We start from the raw sequence: 22,525 nt of genomic DNA on the forward strand, positions 1-22,525 counted from the left end.
TAATATTCCTGATAAGGAATGAGAGTGCATTTTTAGATAAGGGCCTACTGGGGTCCCTTACAGAGCACCAGAGATTGCTCTCATTAGCAGCAAGTCTTTTCTTCCTCTGAAGATAATATTTCAGGCTTCTCACCGGGCAAAGAGATCTCTCCTCTTCTGTCCCAACTAAGGAGGATAAGCTTTTGATTTCAAAGCTCCTGGGCCACGGCGAAGAAGGGTTTTCATTCTTGGCTAGGAAAGCCGGAAGAAAAGAGCAAACCGTGGAGCCTCCTTGGAAACCTACCTCACCTTCTAGAGCCTGCAGCTCGCTGACCCTCTTCGCTGACGCTAACGCACAGAGAAAAAGAGTCTTCATCGAAAGGTCTCTGAACGAAGCAGCATGGGGAGGTTCGAACCTTGAGGACCTCAGGAAGAGCAGCACGACATCTAGATTCCAGCTAGGCACTAAGGAGGAGGTTCTTTTAACCGTTTCAAACGATCTGATTAAATCATGGAGGTCCTTGTCCTCAGATATGTTTAATCCTCTATGACGAAACACTGAGGAAAGCATGCTCCTGTATCCCTTGATGGTGGAGACAACCAACCCGCATTTTTCCCTCAGGAAGATAAGGAAATTTGCGAGAAGAAGGATGGATCGGTACATGGAAGTAAGCGTCCTGAAGGTCCAGCGACACCATCCAGTCCCCGGGACGAAGAGCTGCTAAGACTGATGACGTCGTCTCCATAGCGAACTTCCTCTTCTTCACAAAGACATTCAGGGCGCTCACGTCCAGAACCGGTCTCCATCCTCCTGAGTTCTTGGGAACTAGGAACAGACGGTTGTAGAACCCCGCTGAAAGAGGGTCCTGAACCATCTCTATTGCCTCTTTCTCTAACATCAGCTCTACCGCTAGAGCGAGGGCTTGATTCATTAGTGGGTCTTTGTATCTGGCCACCAGTGCCCTTGGAGTGGTGGTCAAGGGTGGTCTCGAGATAAAGGGAATGAGGTATCCCCTCTTGATGATCGCGAGGGACCAGTTGTCCGCCCCCTTTCCTGCCCAGACATCTGCAAAGTTCAGAAGTCTGGCACCCACAGTTGTCTGGAGGACACACGAACTACTTCTTGGCCCTAATAGACCGGGAGAAGGTCCTTCCTCTTCTAGGTGGTCTCGAACCTCTGGAGGAAGAAGAGCGAGACGAAGGTCCTCCTCGAAAGGGTTCTTGCCTACTTTGAGCCTCTTTCTTCGTCTTCTGCTGAAACGAAGGTTTCGGAATTCTAGCCGAGCGAGCTAGCATATCCTGCGTCGCTTTTGCTGATAACGAGCTGGAGATATCATTAATAGTCTTCTTGGAAAAGAGTTGCGGGGAAAGCTGTGAATACAGCAAGGAAGCTCTCTGTGCGTGAGAAACCGCCTTGGTAAGAAAAGAGCAGAAAACGGCCCTCTTCTTTACCACTCCTGCACCAAAAAGTGAAGCAATTTCCCCGGAACCGTCTCTCACTGCCTTGTCCATGCAAGACAGAACTGCGTGGAGGTCTTCAGGCGAAAGAGTGTCTTGCTCTTGAGTCCTCTTAGCCAACACTCCAAGGGTCCAGTCAAGGAAGTTAAAAACTTCTAAGACTCGGAACATTCCCTTCAGAAGGTGATCCAACTCGCTCATACCCCACGTCGTCTTCGCAGAATTCAGCGCCGAGCGACGTGCGGAATCAACCAACGAAGAGAAGTCCGAGTCTGCAGAAGAGGGAAGAGTTAGACCCAAGGGCTCTCCTGACTCGTACCAGAACCCCATCTTACCCGTCAGCTTGGACGGGGGAAAAGAAAAAACTGTCTTGCCTTTCTCTTCTTTTGAAAGTAACCAGTCGTCAAAGTTCTTCAGAGCCTTCTTCATAGACACTGTAGGCTTCATCTTAACGACTGAAGACTTCTTAGCCGTATTGGTCGTTGAAAATAAGGACGGAGGAGACGGAGGAGCAACGGCCGAAAGAGACTCCCCAAAATCTTGCAAGAGGAGGTCTGTAAGTCTCTTATACGAAGAAACCGAAGCATCCTTGGGCAAATCTTCCTCCGAATCACCAACAAATTCTTCCGAAGAATGACGTCTAGAAGCTCTACTGCCCGGAGGAGAGCTAATCCTTGGAGAGTGCCTGTTCGGAGAGCGCCTACTAGGCGAGCGCCTACTGGAAGAAAAACCACTGGGAGAGCGCTTACACGGGGAGCGCCTACCCGGAGAGCGCCTACCAGGAGAGCGCCTACTTTGAGAGCGCCTCCCAGGAGAGAGCCTACTAGGAGAGCGCCTAGTTGGAGAGCGCCTACTAGGAGAGCGCCTACTTTGAGAGCGCCTCCCAGGAGAGAGCCTACTTGGGGAGCGCCTGCTAGGAGAGCGCCTAACTTGGGGTAACGGCCACCTACTAGGGAGAGCGCCTACAAGTGGAGGCCCGTCTGTCGGAACAGATTCTAACTCCACAGAAGAGCGTCTGGATAAGGGAGAGCGCCTATCAGGCTCTCTGCGCCTGCTAGGCTCTTGGCGCCTGCCATCCTCAATACGCCTGCCAGGCTCTTGATGCCTATTGAGCTCAAAACCCCTGCCAGGCTCTTGACGCCTGCCACGGGGAGAGAAAACATCCACAGATGAATCCCTGTCAGAAGCGCGGCGCTTACAAGGCTCTGAGCGCCTATCCAATCGGGAGTGATCTAACGGAGGAGAAAACTTCCGTTGCCGCCTACCAGGCTCTTGGCGCCTACTAGGCTCTTGGCGCCTACTAGGCTCTTGACACCTACTAGGCTCCGAGCGTCCGTCAAAAGGAGAGTGGCCACCAGGCGAAGAACTCTTCCTTCGCTCCTGACGAAAACGAGGCTCTTGACGTCTGTCAAGCTCTTGACGCCTAACTGAAGAGGAGCGGAAATCCTGAGGAGAAAGCCTGTCTGGCTCCTTACGCCTTACATGCTCACAACTCTCGCTGGGAAGAGAGGAGAGCCTACTCGGAGAAAGATCCCGAGCTCCAGCCTGCACTTCTGACCTCCTACTAACAGGCTCAAAAGCTTTTCTAGCCAAAGGAGATTTAGCCGAAGGAACGTTCTTAGACTTCTTCACCGGAAGTGAGGCGTCCTTCCGACGATGAGAAGTCCCGGCAATAGACTCCGCTAAAGCCGCAATCTGCGCCTGCAGACCCGCCAGGATACGCGCAGGAGATCTCTTAAACTCCTCTACAGGGGACGAAGTCCGAGAGCGAACAGGAGAAGCGTAACCGGACGAAATCTTGGTTCTCTTGCGTTCCACTTCTGGCTCTTCCGCGAAGGATTCGGGGCTGGAAGGAAGGGCGCAAGGATCCTTCCAGGGCCTCTTGAGAGGGCGAGACGACTCCGAGGCGCTCCATCTACGCTGAGGAGAAGGCGACGAAGATGACGAGAAGCACTGGCGCAATAACTCCTTCTTGGTTCGATCCAAGGCAGCCTGGGAACGAGCAACAGGAACTGCCGAGGGGACGCCTGACCGGTGGGGGTTCTCCCTAACCTTCCTGCGGCTTTCGACTTTCCTCCTCCACTGGGTCTGGGAGTCTGGAAGAGGTCTAGGCCTGGAAGCGTTAGTGAGCCGGTCAGACGCACCCTCCACTGCACTAGGGGCACTGCACTGATCACTTGCACTATCATCACTCTTACCTTGTCGAGAGCGAGCGAGGCTCTCCTTACTCCTGATCGAGGCTCTCCCAGAAGCAACTTCCGAAAACGAATCTTCGGGTTCAAAGCTGGGCGCAGGGGCTGAAACTGGAGAAGGAACTACTTCTACTACAGGATTCTCAGCGTCAACTTCACTCACCCTCGATCTACTAGAACTCTTTGAAGAAGCCTTGCGCACCCTATCCTTCTCTAACTTTCTCACATAAGAAAGAGCCTTCCAACCATCCTCATCCAAATTCTCACTCTCTTTGCAAGGGTTAATAAAGGAGCATTCATTCCCTCTACAAGACGTACATACCGAGTGAGGATCTAATGCAGCTTTAGGAAGCCTAACTTTACATTCCTTCTCTGAACAAACCCTAAATAAACTAGGTTTCTTAACTTCAGAATCATCCATGATTATAGATATGTAAGAGAAATCCAAAAGAAAAATCCAAAAAACAGTCCAAAAGCGTATGCCAAGCCAACAAACAAAGGGTACTTCACCAAAATCCAAATCGTCGGCAACGAGAACGAATTTTAACTATCGTAAGGACTGAACAACAGGTGTTGTCCAGCCGGCGACAGAAAATAATCTGACAAGAAAGGGGGACTGGTTCTTACACCCGCCTCCCAGCGGCGGGTAAGGTAGATCACCTGACCTAACTGTAGCGTGTGCCGCGAGTTTTGAATTTTCTGTCGTGACGTCAGAGACCTAAGCTAAGTATATATCTGGCAGGGAAGTTCATGTACAAAAATTTTACATCATTTTAAAAGTAGCTAATCCAGACCAGAGTAATACTAGTAGAATTGTTCTAATGGATTGGTTAAAACATGAGGAGCGAAGGTTGACAGCTTCATAGGAGGAGACCCAAAAGAACAGAGTAAGAGAAGCAAAGCGTCTAGAGGTCATATGGACAATGTGAAAAGCCTTTGGTACCACAAAATGAACACTACTCTGTGATATTTCATCTATATAAAAAAAAAACTGTCCATCATAACCTACCTGTTTGGCTTCCTCTTTTGCCTTCTTTAAATTCTTGCATGAAGACTTTTCCAATAACTATATCATCAGGATCCTTAAAAATTGTACTGAAAACAACAGTGACTCTATCTGTCTTGGCCTCAACATACCTGCAAAAAATAATATGAATATGCCTTTAACATTTTTAAACAAAGATAATTTTACTAATATAATAAGTATTAATTTCCACATAGTTTAACTGTCAATCCATTATCTGGCACACTTCCACAGAACAGAATGGCCATTTGTGAGAAAAAAAATCTGGTTCTGATGAAGAATTTTACATTAACAAAGTACAATAAACATGCTTCACAGAAAATACACAGAAATTTATTTTTATTGCAATTTTTAGGGTTAATTTGCATCCACAGGTTGGATATAAGGAATGTATTAATTCAAAGTTTGTCTTCATGCAAGAATAATCAAGTGATTATTACAACTTACAATCATTTTATATTTTAAGTAACTAACCAGACAGCAGAGTGCAATTCTGTAGGTATCAGAACTAACAAGAAGAACTGACTCTGCAAGGAGCAGAAACTGGGAAAGGGAAAGGCTGATGATGGAGAACAAGGATAAAAAAAAAACTAATGCTAATGACAAAAGGAATGCAAATAGTGCACACTGTAGGTAGCACCTTCTAAAACGTTATGACCACTATTTACCATGGAAGTACAGTGTTTCAGATAAGCAAGTAATACCTTTCTCATAAAACTTCCAGCAATAGATACTAGATACATACTTTCCTTCCATAAATTTCCTTCAATGAAAAGTTTTATAATATGACATAATTACTTGAAATTCATAAATACAGAGTAAAGAACTGTAGTTACAATGGGGTCTAATGCACCAAGTCAACACTAATAATGGCTTACTCCTCTAATACACATCACTGGTACTAAAAGGTGATTACATAACAGATATTCCTGTGGCCATTCCCCTACTCCCCTCCTAAACAAAAGCCATATTGAAAAAAATATAATAATAAATACTTTAAGTTTTTCCACACTAGTAATCAACTACTAACTTATCATCTTTACTAACTTATCAAGATGTTCAACTTATGTGAATTGCATAAACAAAATATAATCAGTGGTCATCTCTTTCTCTTTCTAATCTAAAAACATGAAAAACACAGTATACTTTACATTGTTTCATCATCTCTGTAATGTATAACAGCTCTCTTATTTGTTTCAATGCCTTCTTCTTGGCACTCAAAGTATTTCTGGAAGACAGAAGCGAAACAATTTCTTTTAAGTAGACCTATCTTCTTGACAAAGGCATGCCAATCTTCAGGTAACTTTTCAAGATCAATAAGAAGAGATACATTGTAACCAGACTCTGGATCTGGCATGAGTAAGGAACCATACTCTTGTTGTATCAATTCATCAGCTCCATGCTCTTGCAATTCTTTGTAGAACTTTAAAGATATGCTGACCTGTAAAATTAGAAAGATTAGAACAGATTGAAGCATTCTTTCACAGCTACAGATAAACTAACTTCAAGTAAATCAAAGAATGAATATAATCCTACATATCCTAGAGTATTAAAATGGTATTTTCATAATATAATCAAGTATACTTACCAAGAAATTAGTTATAATTTCCCTTTTGTACAGCAGCTTAAATTTGAAATTCGCAGTAGTGCTTGTATTGTTTTTGTGTAGATGATTATCCCACCCACTATCGGGGAACAATAAGTACAACAAAAGAGAGAAAATCACTTCTTTTGGGCTTTTATGTCCATGAGAGGGGAGGAGGAATTGCATAGCTGAATTCCACACTGATAAGAGGTGGGATCTATGGACATATTACGTTCCAAAAATATTCAGATATGAAGATGAATTTGAAAATACAATCTGTTGGCATTGGTACAAACCTTGCTGTTTCCTTACCTGGTAAACCAAGAGAACTAATGCAAGTGATTACTGCCTCTGGTCATTGCTCATCTTGACCTGTAGTGACTTAGTGAAGTAGCCGCAAGTAGTCTACTATTTTTTTAAATGGGAACTTTGGAGTAAAGTATTCTGATTACCCACAAGCATAAAAGCAGCTGCCCTTGGCCTGAGTACAGAGCCAAAAAGACAAAAAAGAACAGACAACACTGTCACCTACACTGTAAAATAATTAAAAACCATAGTCCAACCACTATAGACTGCTGGGGGTTCCGTTCTGACAGGTTTGATGATAAGCAAAAATCGCCATTAACCAAAACTCTGCAATTTATGGCACTTATGGTGCCCATAACCAGTTAATGGCACCTCTGTTAGGTATGTATTGGCGCCATAATTCTATTAGTACTATTAGCACATTATGGTGCCCAAAATCGTCGATTTTATGGCGTTTGACAAGCGGCATAAACAGGATCATCATTAACCGAGTCTGCCAATAACCAGAGACTGCCTGTATGAAGTACCCCAGGGCTTCCCAAAAAACTCTACACCCTAATTTAAAGGCAGAGGTGTCAAGGACAGGAGGGAATGCTTCGTAAAATTCTTCCCCCAATACCATGCCAGCCACCAATAATGGATACCAGGTACTGCTATTTTCAAAAATTGTCTCTGTTTCTTTCAAATAGTGAGTCGCAAAAATGGAATTACACCTCCAGTAAATTGACTGAAGGATTGCTGAATGTGACGTAACATATTATGCCTGAGCGCGTACAAGATGACGATCACCCTGATCCCATGTGCCTTCACCTTAACCCTTAAGAGCTGGACTAAGAAAACATATGCAGCACCCCAGGCCGGTGAAGCTTGGAGGTCAGCCAATTTTATGAATAAAAATATGTAAATGCACATGGTGTAAGAAAAAATTCTAAAAAATTCTTCCTACCTTCCACAAGAAGTTGAAAAAGATTACCATGTTTACATCCATCTATGAGGCCTATTTTACAAGACAATCGTAAAAAGAGAGAGTTAAAACATTACTGTATGTATGTATGTAAAAGCAATAACAATTCACATTAAAAAGGGAATTTCCCAATAAATTTAATGTAATGATAAAATATGAAAAATGTTATTGTTATAATACAATTAAGTTTGTTCATACTTACCTGGCAGATATATATATAGCTGTATTCTCCGAAGTCCGACAGAATTTCAAAACTCGCGGCACACGCAGTGGGCGGCCAGGTGGTAGTACCCATTCCCGCCGCTGGGAGGCGGATATCAGGAACCATTCCCATTTTCTATTCATATTTTTATCAGTGCCACTGTCTCCTGAGGGGAGGTGGGTGGGCACTTAATTATATATATCTGCCAGGTAAGTATGAACAAACTTAATTGTATTATAACAATAACATTTTGTTCATGAAACTTACCTGACAGATATATATATAGCTGAATCCCACCTTCGGATGATGGGAAGAGACAGAATAGGATTTGTAGGAAACTTAAATTAAGTAGATGATGTACACCTTGGTTCCTCACCTGTTAGCAAAGTAGACTCTGTGATACTGTCACTTAAGCCTGCTTGTGCTTAATCAGAGTTGCCAGCCAGGTGGAGACCTGTAGTGCTGGTGCGCTCTGGATGCTCTGTCAACGGGGACGTGACCTCAATGTGACAAGAGCATAGAGCCATACAAATGAGGGCAACGAAGCAACTGACCACCACCTGACCAACTATCCAAGACCCCCTGAACACTAAGCTAAGAGATGGGAGGTCTTCACCAAAGCCTCACCACAACCAAAAACACAACAACTAAAAACTAACCTAAACCTAACTAAGGGATAGGGAGAGAGCTACCTTCAGCCCCCAAGACTGTGTCTGCAGAAACGTATGGCCCAAGAGAACAACAGTCCTCGTATATCGTTCTCACATCTCTCAAGTAGTGTGAGGCGAATACTGAATTGCTCCTCCAAAAGGTGGCGTCAAGGATGTCCTTGATCGACATGTTCCTTTGGAAGGCAAGCGAGGTTGCGACAGCTCTGACCTCGTGAGCTTTCACTCGCAAGAGGCTCAAATCGATCTTCTGGTAAGACGAATGAGCCTCTTTAATGACGTCCCTCAGAAAGAACGCCAAAGCATTCTTGGATAATGGTATATCGGGCCGTTTAACCTAACACCAGAGATTATCTGAGGGACCTCGTACTTCCTTAGTCTTGTGGACATAAAACTTTAGAGCCCTGACAGGGCACAGGACTCTCTCAGGTTCTTGGCCCACAAGGCTTGTCATACCCTTAATTTCAAAGCTCCTTGGCCAAGGGTTCGACGGGTTTTAATTTTTTGCTAAGAAAGTGGGACTCAAAGAGCAGACCGCATTGTCACCTTTGAAGCCCACTCGCTTACAAATGGCTTGAATTTCGCTAACTCTCTTCGCCGTCGCCAGAGCAGTTAGGAAAAGAGCCTTCTTCGTCAAGTTCCTAAGAGACGCTTCATGGAGAGGTTCGAAAGGACTCGACATCAACAGTCTAAGGACTAAATCCAAGTTCCAAGAAGGAGGCCTCGCCTGAGGTATCTTGGATGTCTCAAATGATCTCAGGAGATCGTGAAGATCTCTGTTGTCAGACAGGTCTAGTCCTCTGTGTCGGAAGACTGCTGACAGCATACTCTTATATCCCTTGATGGTCGGGACAGCCAGCTTCTGCACATTTCTTAAAAATAGCAGGAAATCGGCTATCTGGCTCACAGAGGTAGTGGAAGAGGAAATTCTCTCCTTTCTACACCATGCCCTGAAGGAAGCCCACTTCGACTGGTAAACAGCTCTCGAGGAAGTTCTCCTAGCGTTGGCGATCGCCTTTGCAGCTGCTTTAGAAAAACCTCTCGCTCTGGCCAACTTTTCGATAGTCTGAACGCAGTCAGACCCAGAGCGGAGAGGTTTCGGTGATATCTTGCGAAGTGGGGCTGTCTGAGTAGATCTTTCCTCCAGGGCAACGTCCTCGGAAAGTCTATGATGAAGGACATTACCTCCGTGAACCATTCCTTCGCGGGCCACATCGGGGCGATCAGGGTCAACCTCGTCCCTTCCGATGCCGCGAACTTCCTTACTACTTCCCCCATGATCTTGAATGGCGGGAAGGCATACAAGTCCAGGTTCGTCCAGTCCCAGAGCAGAGCGTCTATAGCGACTGCTCCCGGATCCAGCACAGGGGAGCAATAAAGAGGCAACCTCTTTGTTCTCGACGTCGCAAATAGGTCGACTAACGGACACCCCCACAGTCTCCAGAGCTCTCGACAGACGTCCTGGTGCAACGTCCATTCCGTCGGCAGGCATCTGATCCCTGTCGGCTGAGAAGGTCTGCTCTGAACGTTTGGACTCCTGCGATAAAATCTCGTCAGGATCCTTATCCGTCTCGCATCTGCCCACAGCAGAATCTCCCTCGCTAAATAAAAAAGGACGGGAGTGTGTACCTCCCTGATTCTTTAGGTACGCAAGGGCTGTGGTGTTGTCGAGTTGACTTGGACTACTTTCTCTGCAACCTTTTGTTGGAAGAACTGTAGCGCCAGAAAAACCGCCGCTAGTTCCTTCACATTGATGTGCCAGGACACCTGTTCCCCCCTCCAGGTGCCTGACACTTCCTCCCTCCTAGTGTTGCTCCCCATCCCGACACCGAGGCGTCGGAAAACAACAATATGGTCTGGGCTCAGAAGCTTTAGGGACAACCCCTCTCGAAACTTCCGAGGATCTAACCACCATCTTAGATGGTTCTTCACCGATTTGGTGATGAAAAAGGTCGCATCCAGATCCTCTCTGACTCTCCATTCGTCTGCTAAGAAAAACTGGAGAGGTCTGAGGTGTAGTCTTCCCAGGGAAACAAACTTTTCCAGCGAGGAAATGGTCCCCAGCAGATCATCCACTCCCTCGCCGAGCAAGCTTCCTTCCCCAGGAAGGCCGAAACTCTCTCTAAGCCTTGCAGCTGTCGTTCCTGGGACGGAAACGCTCGAAAAGCCACTGAATCCATCTGAATCCCCAGATACACGATGGACTGTGTTGGGGTCAGATGCGACTTTTCGAGGTTGACCAGAAGTCCCAGGGACTTGCGCCCAAGGCCAACGTGAAGTGAAGGTCCTTCAGACACCTTTCTTCTGACGATGCTCTGATAAGCCAATCGTCGAGATACAGGGACACTCTTATTCCTGCAGAATGTAACCATCTCGCTACGTTTTTCATGAGCATGGTAAATACCATCGGAGCCGTGCTTAAACCGAAACAAAGGGCTCGGAATTGCCAAACTTTGTCCCTTACATAAACCTCAGAAACTTTCTTGAAAGAGGGTGGATAGGCACGTGAAAGTATGCGTCCTGTAGGTCCAAGGACACCATCCAGTCGCCCGGTCTTAAGGCTCCTAGAACCGACTGAGGTGTTTCCATCTTGAATTTTTTCTTTTCTATGAAAAGATTCAGGCTGCTTACGTCCAAGACTGGACGCCACCCCGACGACTGCTTTGGTACCAGGAAAAGTCTGTTGTAATATCCTGGTGACCCCAGGTCTAAGACCTGCTCCATCTCTCTTTTCTTGATCATTTGATCTAAAAGATCTAAAAGAACCTGATGTTTCTCCCCTTGATACGACGGGGAAAGATCTCTGGGAGTCGTAGATAGAGGAGGAGGGTCCACAAAGGGGATCTTGTACCCCTGTTCCACTATCTTGAGGGACCACGCATCTGTATCTCTCTCTCTCCACGCCCCCGCAAAGAACTTTAGCCTGGCTCCGACCGGCATCTGAAGGACTCTCTTCTCACTTAGAGGATTTAGGTTTGAAGGAACCTCTTCCTCTTGCAAGCCCTCTCCCTCGAGGAGCAGCTCTCGAGGGAGGAGCGCCACGAAAGGGTTTAACCTTCCTAGGAGGTCGTCCAAAAGACGACGTGGTAGGGACTGCGGGACGTCTTGAAGACTGGGCCAAGAGGTCCTGGGTAGCCTTCTCTTGTAGGCTCACTGCCAGGTCCTTTACCATAGCCTGGGGGAAGAGATGGCTCGAAAGAGGTGCAAAGAGAAGCTCCACTTTCTGCGATGCAGAAACAGACCTAGCTGTAAAATTGCAGAAAAGCGCTCTCTTCTTGAGGAAAGCAGTGCCGAAATGAGACACTAACTCTTCCGAACCATCCCTGACGGCCTTGTCCATGCAAGATAACACATTGGACAGCTCCCCCAGACTCAAAGAATCAGGACTCCTAGATTGAAGATCCAGGACTCCTAGGCACCAGTCTAGAAAGTTAAAGACTTCCAGAGTCCTTAACAGACCTTTCATGTGATGGTCAATCTCCGTTGGTGTCCATGAAATCTTAGCGGTCGATAAAAGAGATCTCTTCTGGGCATCGACCAGACTAGCAAAGTCCCCTTGGGAAGACGACGGGATCTTAACTCCTACTTCACCTTTGGTCTCATACCAAATGCCGCCTTTCCCACTGAGTCTTGAAGGCGGAAGGGCGAAAGTCGACTTGCCCTGATCCTTCCAACGTTCCATCCAATCCTGCAACTTCTTGGGGCGCCTTATCATACAAGGCACAAGCCCTAATAGCTGTACCTGTGAGAAGGAAGGAGGCGTCCCCTCGCCCCTCGTCTTCTCGCAGGCGCAGCCCTTCACCTCCTCTCGTTTCTTCACCAACGAAGAGTATTCTTGTGTCTCTTCAAGACCAATTGTCGGCCTTAATGGCTCAGAAGACTCGCCCAGCAGTTGAGCCTAAACGAAGGAAGGACGCTAGACTGCCTGTCAAGAGGACGAGGCAGTCTCCTTCTCCGTCTCCTCGTTCGTCTCTGTCTCCGCCCGCACGTCAGGACGCCTTTGAGGACGCTTTTGAAGACGCTCGGCAGGACGCTTTTGAAGACGCTCGTCGGGATGTTTTGCTTGACGCTTTGCCTGTTGAGAAGGCTTTCGAGAGCGCCCAGAAGGACGCTTTGAAAGCGAAAGCTGGACGCTTGAGCGTAAAAAGTAAGGACGCTCCTCGAGAGCGACTAAGAGTAGCCTCTCTTGACGCGCAGCGCGGTCAGGACGCTCTTCGTGGTTCGAGCTCTAAGGATCGACAGAAGGTCGGTCGCTTTGAAGAGGCTGATATTAGTCATCCTCGAAAGCCTTTGTTGAAGGCTAGACCCGTTGGGCGCACGCCCACTCAAGAGGTTCGATCTCCTTTGCCTCTTCGGGAGGAAGGAGAGCTTAGTAGTCCGGCGGACTCAGTTGAGGAAGAACAGCCGTCAGTTTCGTCGGTTTCCGACTACAAGGTGCTGGTTCGACTTTTACGCTCTTCTTTTGGTGAGAAGTTCCAGCCTGCAGCTCCCAAGTCTCCACCCTCTCAGTTTTCGTCATCGAAGTCGTGCAAGGTTCCGGAGGTGGTGGAGATGAAAACTTCCTTGTCCACTAAGAGAGCGTTCAAGAAGTTGCAGGATTGGATGGAACGTTGGAAGGATCAGGGCAAGTCGACTTTCGCCCTTCCGCCTTGCTGTAATAAATACGACTTTAGGATACATTTTTTGTTTTTTAATACTCGACCCACATGAGAAGAATGTCTGAAAAAAAAACAGTACCAAAATTGAACTATATATTAGTTTCATGTTGGAAAACTGCATGATTATGTTAAATTAAATATTCCTTATTGAAACTAATGAAAAAGGTTTCCATACAAATTCTATATATATTATTAGCCCTGTATAAGATTCATATAGGATTATTTCATAGATAACATTTTCACTTCTAGACTTCCTGACTTTAAAATCTCTTTTATTTTATTTTATTTATTTATTTATTTATTATTTTATTTATGTATTTATTTATTTAATTTTTTTTTTTATTTTCATTGACTACGAATATAAATCACCGGGACAGACAATATGTCAGTAGATTTTGGATATGTGTTTGAACTTTTAGCTTATTTGTCATTACTAAAGCGTTAAGTTAGAGTTCAAATCTTTACGCATATATATTTGGATATTTAATTATCTATGGTTACGTTTTGCTTATTGATTTTATCGTGATTCCTTTCCTATTATAATTTGTAACCCTTCCGACTTCTTACGGAGTGTATTATATTGACTCCACTTGTATCCATTTATTTTATTTATATTTATTTATTTATTTATATATATATATATTTGATAAATTAATGGTTGGCTTGAATATGTGGAAAAGTGTTCTAGCGGCGTACCGTATAAGGCTACTTGCGGCATCAATTCTATAGATACAAGATATAAATGATAAAGGTATTTAAAACCGCGAGAACCGCTATAATTGCCAGTTCGGATCCAATATCACGAGTTGTAACTCGTAAGACATTGACACTTCCTATTTAATTATCCGGTATTCTACCAAACCGATTGACTCTGGGTGATAAAATATATTATTGGTTTTCTTAATGGAAAGGAATTCACACGTGTTAAGGAGATTATTATTGATTTACACCACCCGAGTCACAGATTATTGTGTGTTGAATTCCATATTTACTGATTTAGCACTCATAAATATTCCTAACGCACTCAATTGCGGTGTGGTTTTTAGTGCTATTAATTCTATATAACGTGTCAAGGAACTATTAACACTAAGAAGTGTTTATTCCCTCTGTCAGACTCGTAATTCTGTTAATAATTCTACGTATATTCTTTCAAGGATTGATTGGGCACAGGATAGGCCCTTAACTGACAGGTGTCTTAGTGTGTCCCTTGTTTTCATGACACGTGTTACAATCAGTTATGTGCTTTTTATATCTGTAAGCATTGTAGGCCAGTAAAACAGTGATTTGGCTTTCTGTGACATAGGAGGGAACCCTGGATGACGGAATGCAACCAGTTTATGACGATTGGTATGAGAGAGATTATTACTTACTACCTGGTCGTTAGTCCTCTGCTGTGTTCTTCGGGTTTTCCTCGTCACAGACCTACATAGAACATTACATTTGATTACATTATTCTGATACACATACTATAAATATACTTTTGCTTTAGGGTTTCTGCTCGAAGTGTTTATGTTTTTGCCTAGCCACTGACCCTGTTTCCGTTTCGAAGTGTTTATTGTTTGGTGTTTATTGTTTTGCTTATCGCTGTTGACACTTGCTTTGTTCAGTTTGTAACAGTTCTGCGCTCCGACCCAGATATTCAATGCTCGCGATCTCTTGGGTTAAGGAATTTTCTTGTTTAGATACGGTTTTAACAATAGGCACGGATGTTTCTATATATTTTAGTCCAATTAATGGTTCTTTGCTGTATGGTGCGGGATTGCGGGATAATGCGTCAGCTATGATATTTGCTTTCCCAGGTAGATATCTTATCTTGGCTCCAATAACCTGAATGATCATTTTGTCACCGAGTTCCTTTTGGACTGTGATTAAAGCCTTTGAAAAACTCGGTAAAGGACTCATGTTCAGTAAGGAACTTTATCAGGATAGCCATAGATGTTTATGAACTTTAAAATGTACTAGTGTTAAAGATACCTAGCCCTTCCTTGCCTATTACTGCATATTTACTTTCAGAGGGCTTTAGTTTACGTGAATAAAAAGCTATAGGGAAGAACTGTTTATCATATTACTGAAGTAGTATCCCTCTTACCCACCCCTTGGTCTGAGGTGTCCTGTTGCAATAAAAAAAAATTCCTTATTTAAATCAGGGATTTTTAAGTTAGGTAAGCTGCATTTTCCGCTTTCTTTAAGATATCGAACGCCTGTTGATGCTTTTCAGACCATAATAAATCTACGCTCTTCTTCGTAAGATCTGTTAAAGGAGCTGTCATGATTGAAGAGTTACATATTTACATACGATTGTAATACCCACTACAGCGCAAAAGTGCTGTATCCTCCTTTTACGTTAATAAGTACTGGAAAGTTATGAATAGCCGACACCTTACCATGGACTACTTTTAAGACCTTGACTAGACACATAAAACCTAGATAAACATGTTCGGTTTTTAAAAACTCACATTTAGATATTTTACTCCGAGATTATTTGTCTTTGTCTCTGTAGCACTAGCTCTAGTTTATGTGAATGTACTTCTAAGGTATTAGAAAGGATTACAAGATCATCCATATAGGCATGTAGGTTATCCCCTAAAAGTCTCCAAACACTATATGGTAATTGGGGCGCAACGTAAGCCGGAGGCATACGTAAAAAATTGATAATGTCCCCTGAGTGTGCTGAAAACGGAGTATGAGGTACAATCACTTAGGTAATGGTATCTGGTAAAAGCTTTTAAGTAAGTCCAAGCTGGTGAAAAATTTATTCTAACCTAACAGAGATAAGATGTCGTCGCTACATGGCACTGGAAACTATCGGGAGTCGTTTCCTTGTTTAAGCGACAGAAATCTACGTCAGATGGGACGCGAAGTCCGATCTTTTATGGCATGACTTTTGAGGGTAAAATTTTATATGGGCTATTTGATTTCCTAATGGCTCCTATTACTAACACATTTCAACTTCGTCATTTATCTCTATTTTGAAATTGCAGTGAGAGTCTATACGAAGGTACGTATATAGCTTTATGTTTGTCCTTTGACCGTATTTTGTGTTAAATTACATCCGTTTTTCCCAGAGATCACTCGCTAGTGGAGAAACTTCCTGGTATTCAGGTAAAAGATAAAAAAAAATTTCTGCTGAATCACCTCTGCTTGAATGACTTTACGGATATTACTTTAGATAGATTATCAGAGAGATTCATCCACGACTGGTTGGGCGTGATTAAAAATTAGCAACAATAAAAAATGCGATATTTATAACTTCCGTATCCACGATATGTATACTTTTAGGGCTTTGTTCGCGGAAATCGTTATATTTCAGAGTGTCGGGAAGGATTAAAATTTCATTTCCCAGCAAAGTCTTTTTACACGCACTAAGACATTCGAGGGTGCATGTTTCTCGAGATTTTGCGTGCAAACTACGACTACGGTTGTGGGAGAATTCTGTTGGGTCATTTGAACAATGTTACGATTTATGAGACAAATGTATAGTTCCTTTATATAAGTTATTATTTGATTAACTGTCTCATTTTTGTTCAAACGGATTTTAATATGTTTGAAGGTTTATAGGATTTCCCTTTGATAACACGCCTTATTTGCAGGATGTAAGTTAATATTTTGTATACCCCTAGATGAATCTTACAATTACACTAGATACAGATCAATGTTTTTTATAACTATAGAGGTATCTGTAAACGCTCGCTTATCCGGACTTCTCATTAGGGAAGTTCGAACAACAGACGGTGAGTCCGTAAATACAGGATATTACGTGTACTAAAGGAATAAACAAGATATTCTAATTTTTATGGCGCGTACAGTCGGGCTTTATCCACCACTACTTATAATAACTTACGTATTAAAAAAAACGAAAACCTGCTCTGATTACTTTATACGGTCGTGTGTTTCATAGGAAAAATCCATTTTAATTCAAAAAGATATCGGTATGTATGAACCAACATCGCTTTTCCCCACTCTGCTAGAGTCGCTTATTGTATGGAATTTGCTATGCTTTGAACACTTCGGCAGTTTTTGACTGACCTTGACCGCTTGACTAGGTGACACAGTCACCGAGTTTGCTTGTTTGATTCTGAACGGGCTACTGTTTCTATTTTTTTTTTGTAATAATTAAGATCCTTCTCTTTATTACCATCGGCAACGTATTGTGTGTTTTTAGCATTATGTTGCTGGTTACGTATAAAGCAATGAATGACGAACTATTTAGGAACTGAGCGATTACTAATAAGACAAGTTATCACTACTGCATTCAATATTAACTGTTTGTACTTCATTCTTTGCTAAAATTTGAAATAGTGAGGGATCCTGGTCAGCGCATTTAGCCTGATGAAAGTTTTTTACAGACATGTTATTCCTTGCAATCCAGCCATATTTTTAAAGTTAAGTTGAGTCATTGAGGTTCGATATTTTATATAACTCAAAAAACTCAAGGCTAAAACTGCGAGCGGGACTTTGCAAAGGAGCATTTATTGTCATGACCCGAAATAGTGTTACCTCTAATTTATATAGATTTGTACGGGTGTTCCACTTGTTTTTTTGTGTGTTTTCTAATCACTACGGTGCTTAACGACCCTATCCATGCATCTGTATAAATACAGACGTCCACTGCGTAAACGCATATTCACTGTTTAATATGATTTGTTACGTAAGGGATTAATAATCACCCAAAATGATAAAATTAACATAGTATATGATTATGATATTTCAGTAGAACTTCTGGAAACAGACACTCAAAGATAAAAACTCGCAGTAGCGAAATCTCAATGATGTTGATCATTTCTGTAAAAAAGTAAGATTAAGAATGTCTCGTAACTTCAGCCACAGGAATAACGAAATTCGACCTGCAAAGGAAACACTCAAAGTTACTCCAAATGAATAAAAAATTGTACTTAGCTTGCTTTTGTGGGAAGTCACGGTGTTCCGATAACGACACACGGCCTTGGTCCTCCTTCTCTATTTAGCGGATGACCTGGTTTGGCTTCAGTTTCCCCAGTGCGCGTTGTTTCGATGATTCGAGCCCTTGAAAATCCGATGCTGCAGACGCGTTCGGTTTGTTTTCTTGCAGTGCCGGAAACGCTCACTAACGATGTTTTCTTGAATGATTCTAATGAGAGACGAAGTTTCCGTTGCCGTAGGAAAAGGACACGTCGGTTTTGTTTCTTGAAGTTATTCACTAAACGATGATACTAAGTTGGTTGAAGAATCTGTTGCTTTCGTCGTCGTTGAAGAGTTCTTATTGTTTTCTGAAGTCGCTCACTAACGATGATACTAGGTTGCTTGAAGAATCTGCTGCTTCCGTCGTCGTTGACTTCTTATGATACATGATTTATTATTCTGGTTTTTCTTCGTAGGACGTTGTAGAGTTCGTCTGGTACGCTGGCCACCAATATTAGGGCTTGTGCCTTGTATGATAAGGCGCCCTATGAGGTAATGTTAGACTAGCGATAATCTTACGCTAAGTCGGTTGGTATTGCACTTCCATCTTCAATGGAGTGTCTGGGGGTTTGTAGATCATTTACGAAGTCGGTATTATCTTGTTGGTTATTACGACGATTTGTTAAACTCATGGTGAGGAGGTTCTTGTAGAAAACACGAAATATAAAAATATATGTATTCTTCTGAAGTTTTACATGCTGAAGATCAGATATGATTGTACAAGTCTTCTAATAACGATAGCTTGATCGCTTCTGCCAATGATGATGGCTAATCCTATTCCTCTACATGATAAAGCTTAGGTAAAGAGGTACAGGTCTTCTAATGACGATAGCTAACTCTGTTCTGCTCGTCTACCATCTCTGTTACAAGTTATGAAGGAACAGACAGTAGTTCGAACATATGAACATACATACAAATGACATAGTTTCATACGAACACACAATCAAAATGAGACACGCTACAGATCACGTAGGCCGTTTGAATTATAGGTCGGGGTAGTTGTCTCAAGCAGGGAGCTTGGACTAATGTTTATAAACAATTGAATGACTACAGGTGACGGCATGTTATCTTAGCCTACATACTTATTGTATACGTCATCTTTAGCGTCTCTAGTCTGATCACATTCCTGCAAGCAATCTTTTATATATATGGACTAACATTCCATATTTTTATTATGTAAACACTTACACAGCAACCTGCCTCTCCGAGGCGCGAGAGAAGCGCTTCTCAGCGTCGTCCTCGGACGACGTCCTACCTCTCTTCTGTGGAGGAAACGCGTCATACGACGCAGGCGAAGACCGCAACGATAGCGGAGAGAGGGGACGTAAAGCGTCCTCCCTAGGAAAAGTCCTTTTCAACGGACGCGAGTCTCTCCAAATGCTCCACCCCTTGCGCGGGGAGGGCGCCTCGGAGGACGAAAAACAGTCCTTAAGGATGCGAGCCTGAGCACGCTCCTTGGCAGCCTGGGAAGTAGCAACAGGTCTTGCCGAAGGGACGCCAGATCGGTGGGGAGCCCCCGTAACCCTCTTGCGGCTTTCGACATGCCCACTCCCTGAGTTCTGGGAGTCCGACAGAGGTCTAGACCTAGAGGCATTATGGGGCCGATCTGACGCCCCCTCCACAACACTAGGGGCAACGATACACACTTTACTCGAGCCGTTTTCTAGGGCCAACACTTTGGACTCTAGAGTGCGTAACGACTCTAGAATCAGAGAAAGGGCATTACCTTCTCCAGACACAGAACTAGGGCCCTCAGGCAACAACACAGGATTAGGTGAAGCAAATTCTACTGGTGTTAAAATAGGAGAAATGTTACTTCCCTTACCTTTCGTAGAACCGCTCTTGGAGGAAGACCTCCTGATCCTATCGCGCTCCAACTTACGCCGATAGGGTTCATACACCTTCCATTCATCCTCAGTCAAACTTTTGCATTCAATGCAACGATCATCCAACAAACAAACATGCCCCCTACACCCCATACATACTGTGTGGGGGTCTACCGATGATTTCGGTAGCCTCACCTTGCAATCACTTCTCACACACACTCTGAAGCTCACTGAACTTGATCCCGACATCACGTTCATAGAAAAGCCAATCCAAAATAAAAAAACAGTCCACTATCGCGTATGCCAATCCAACAATCCAGAGTCAAAACCAAAAGTCAATCCAGATACTTATAACGAGTCAAATCCAAAAATCCTGGGCGGAGGTCTGTAAACAGGTGTTTACCGACCGGCGACAGAAAAAAATATGAATAGAAAATGGGAATGGTTCCTGATATCCGCCTCCCAGCGGCGGGAATGGGTACTACCACCTGGCCGCCCACTGCGTGTGCCGCGAGTTTTGAAATTCTGTCGGACTTCGGAGAATACAGCTATATATATATCTGTCAGGTAAGTTTCATGAACAAACTATCAAATACAACACAAAAAAAAAAATCTTAATTGACCCAGTTCGGTACGCCGAGTGAGACGGTCTAGTTGAACAAATCAACAAAATAGTAAATGAAAGAACAAAGTTTTTCACAATAAAATTTAGCATAAATGATTAACAAAATCATCAGTCATTGCAGTGATGCACAGCTAACTTGAGGTAGAGGGAGGGAGCATTTATATTTTTGAGGAATAATGAATGAATGATCTCAAGTTATCGTGCCTCTTGGCACAACAAGATTCACTTTGTCCATCAGGACTTTTAGGGATGCCCCTAATTCAGTCATTGTGCTGACCACAAGGTCAAATCTACAGTCAAACTTACACTCGCGGCTGGCAATGACATCAGTTTGAAGGCATGGGAGCTACGTATAGGAGCAGATGGTATAATACTGACAATATTAGGAGTAAGGATCGGGGACAAGGCTAGAGCAGGGGAAGAGGGAATGGTTCAATCTTCTAAACTCATATTAGGAACTGGTTCTAAACTACGAGCCCTAATCCTGAATCTCGAGACCGCCTTCCTTTTCCCATCTCTATCTAGCTTCTCTACATTTGTCACAAGTCACAGCCTTTGAACACACTTATCCTCTACAGTTACAGCAACCAGTATGGGTTGAGTTGAGTTGAGTATAAAATTTAGGTCAAAGGCCAAGTATGGGAATTATGAGGTCATTCAGCGCTGAAATGGAAATTGACAGTAAATGGTATGAAAGGTGTCACAGGAGATAAACCTTGCAGTTGCACTATGAATAAAGTGTTAGGAGAAGGTGGAAAGTAAGCTGAAGAAAGAGTGTATGAAAGGAGGTACAGTAAAAGGAATAAAAGTGTTTGCAGCTAAGGACCGAAGGCACGCTGCAAAGAACCTTAAATAATGCCTACAGTGCAATGCATGAAGTCCACTGACAGCACTATCCCCTTACGGGGTATCTAGTATGGGAGTCGTAGGTTGCTTTAGTCAAGTGGGTTTTATAACCCTCCCTACAATACCTAATGCTGGAGGAATTAAGTCTGGCATCATCAAAAGTCACAAATTGCAATAAACTGTCTAAATTAAGCTGTAAAGGCTACCAGAGAAGTAAATACATCAAAAAAATCCAGGAAGGATATTCCCAAAATGACAAAATTCCAAACAAAGCTGCCACAAGCATCTGATGTTGTATCGAAGGCTGGCACAAAACAAGTGATTTTCTCTGTTGTGTTGTACCTATTGTTTCCCAATAGTTGGCGGGGTAGTTACAGACACAAAAACAATAGAAGCGCTACCACAAATTTCAAATTTAAGCTACTGTGCGAGTGGGAAATTATATCTATGTAATTACTTGGTAAGTTACTTATATGAAAATATCCATCAGGTGATATATATGAACATAATACACAGCTAAGCTGCCAATAAAATTATCATATACATTAATTATAACAAAAAATAAAGATATACTCACCCGTATTTTTGTTTTATCTCCATTGATGTTTGAAATGTGGTAAAGTACACTATCAAAATCTGCTATAGTTACATCTATGGACTCCGGTTTGTTACTGAAAGAAAACAGAAAAATTATCAAAAACAATATAGAACACATGTACACAGAAAAGATATGGATTAAATCAACACTTGACCTCTTAGGCCCTATTAAAGAAGGAAAGCCTATCTCAAATGATAGGAAAGCCTATCTCAAATGATAACTCTGCAAAAGAATTTTGCATTTTATTTTTCCATGAGACCAGAGAGAATAGAAATATGATGAAAAAATTTAGCTGGCTTATGCAGATGTACGTGAAGGAGAAATCTTAATTCCATTAAAAATCTGAAATTAACCAAAGTAACATTAATGACATAGTAGCCGACAGCAGACCCTCTAAACTGAAGCACAGTATTTGCAGACATCCAATAAAGATAATTGTAAATAGTAATGAATGAACACCTGTCAAACTACATGTACTGCTTCCATAAAATGTCACCATGAAGGGTCAGAAGTATGAGAAAAAATTTAGTTAAATAAATCCTTTATCATTTTTATTACTAACACTGTGTAACCATTTTGAGGAACTTACCAGTAACCAAACTTCTATTCTCTTACATTCTACAATGACATTTTTATAATAAAATAGTTTTATATAT

The 22,525-nt window shown here is 43.0% G+C and overlaps 1 protein-coding gene across 2 annotated transcripts in view; it reads right to left on the minus strand.

The window, feature by feature from the left end:
• The window catches only part of LOC135219156 (actin-related protein 2/3 complex subunit 2-like), a 152,955-nt gene that overhangs the window by 61,906 nt on the left and 68,524 nt on the right, over positions 1-22,525 (minus strand). For both annotated transcript variants that reach the window (XM_064255679.1, XM_064255678.1), the window contains exons 2-4: positions 21,849-21,942; positions 5,805-6,094; positions 4,639-4,766 (exon numbers count right to left, since the gene is read on the minus strand). In XM_064255679.1, coding sequence (XP_064111749.1) covers positions 4,639-4,766; positions 5,805-6,094; positions 21,849-21,942 — 512 coding nt within the window. The remainder of the gene's footprint in view (positions 1-4,638; positions 4,767-5,804; positions 6,095-21,848; positions 21,943-22,525) is intronic.

The sequence above is a fragment of the Macrobrachium nipponense genome, chromosome 1 (assembly GCF_015104395.2).
Source record: "Macrobrachium nipponense isolate FS-2020 chromosome 1, ASM1510439v2, whole genome shotgun sequence".
NCBI lineage: Eukaryota > Metazoa > Arthropoda > Malacostraca > Decapoda > Palaemonidae > Macrobrachium > Macrobrachium nipponense.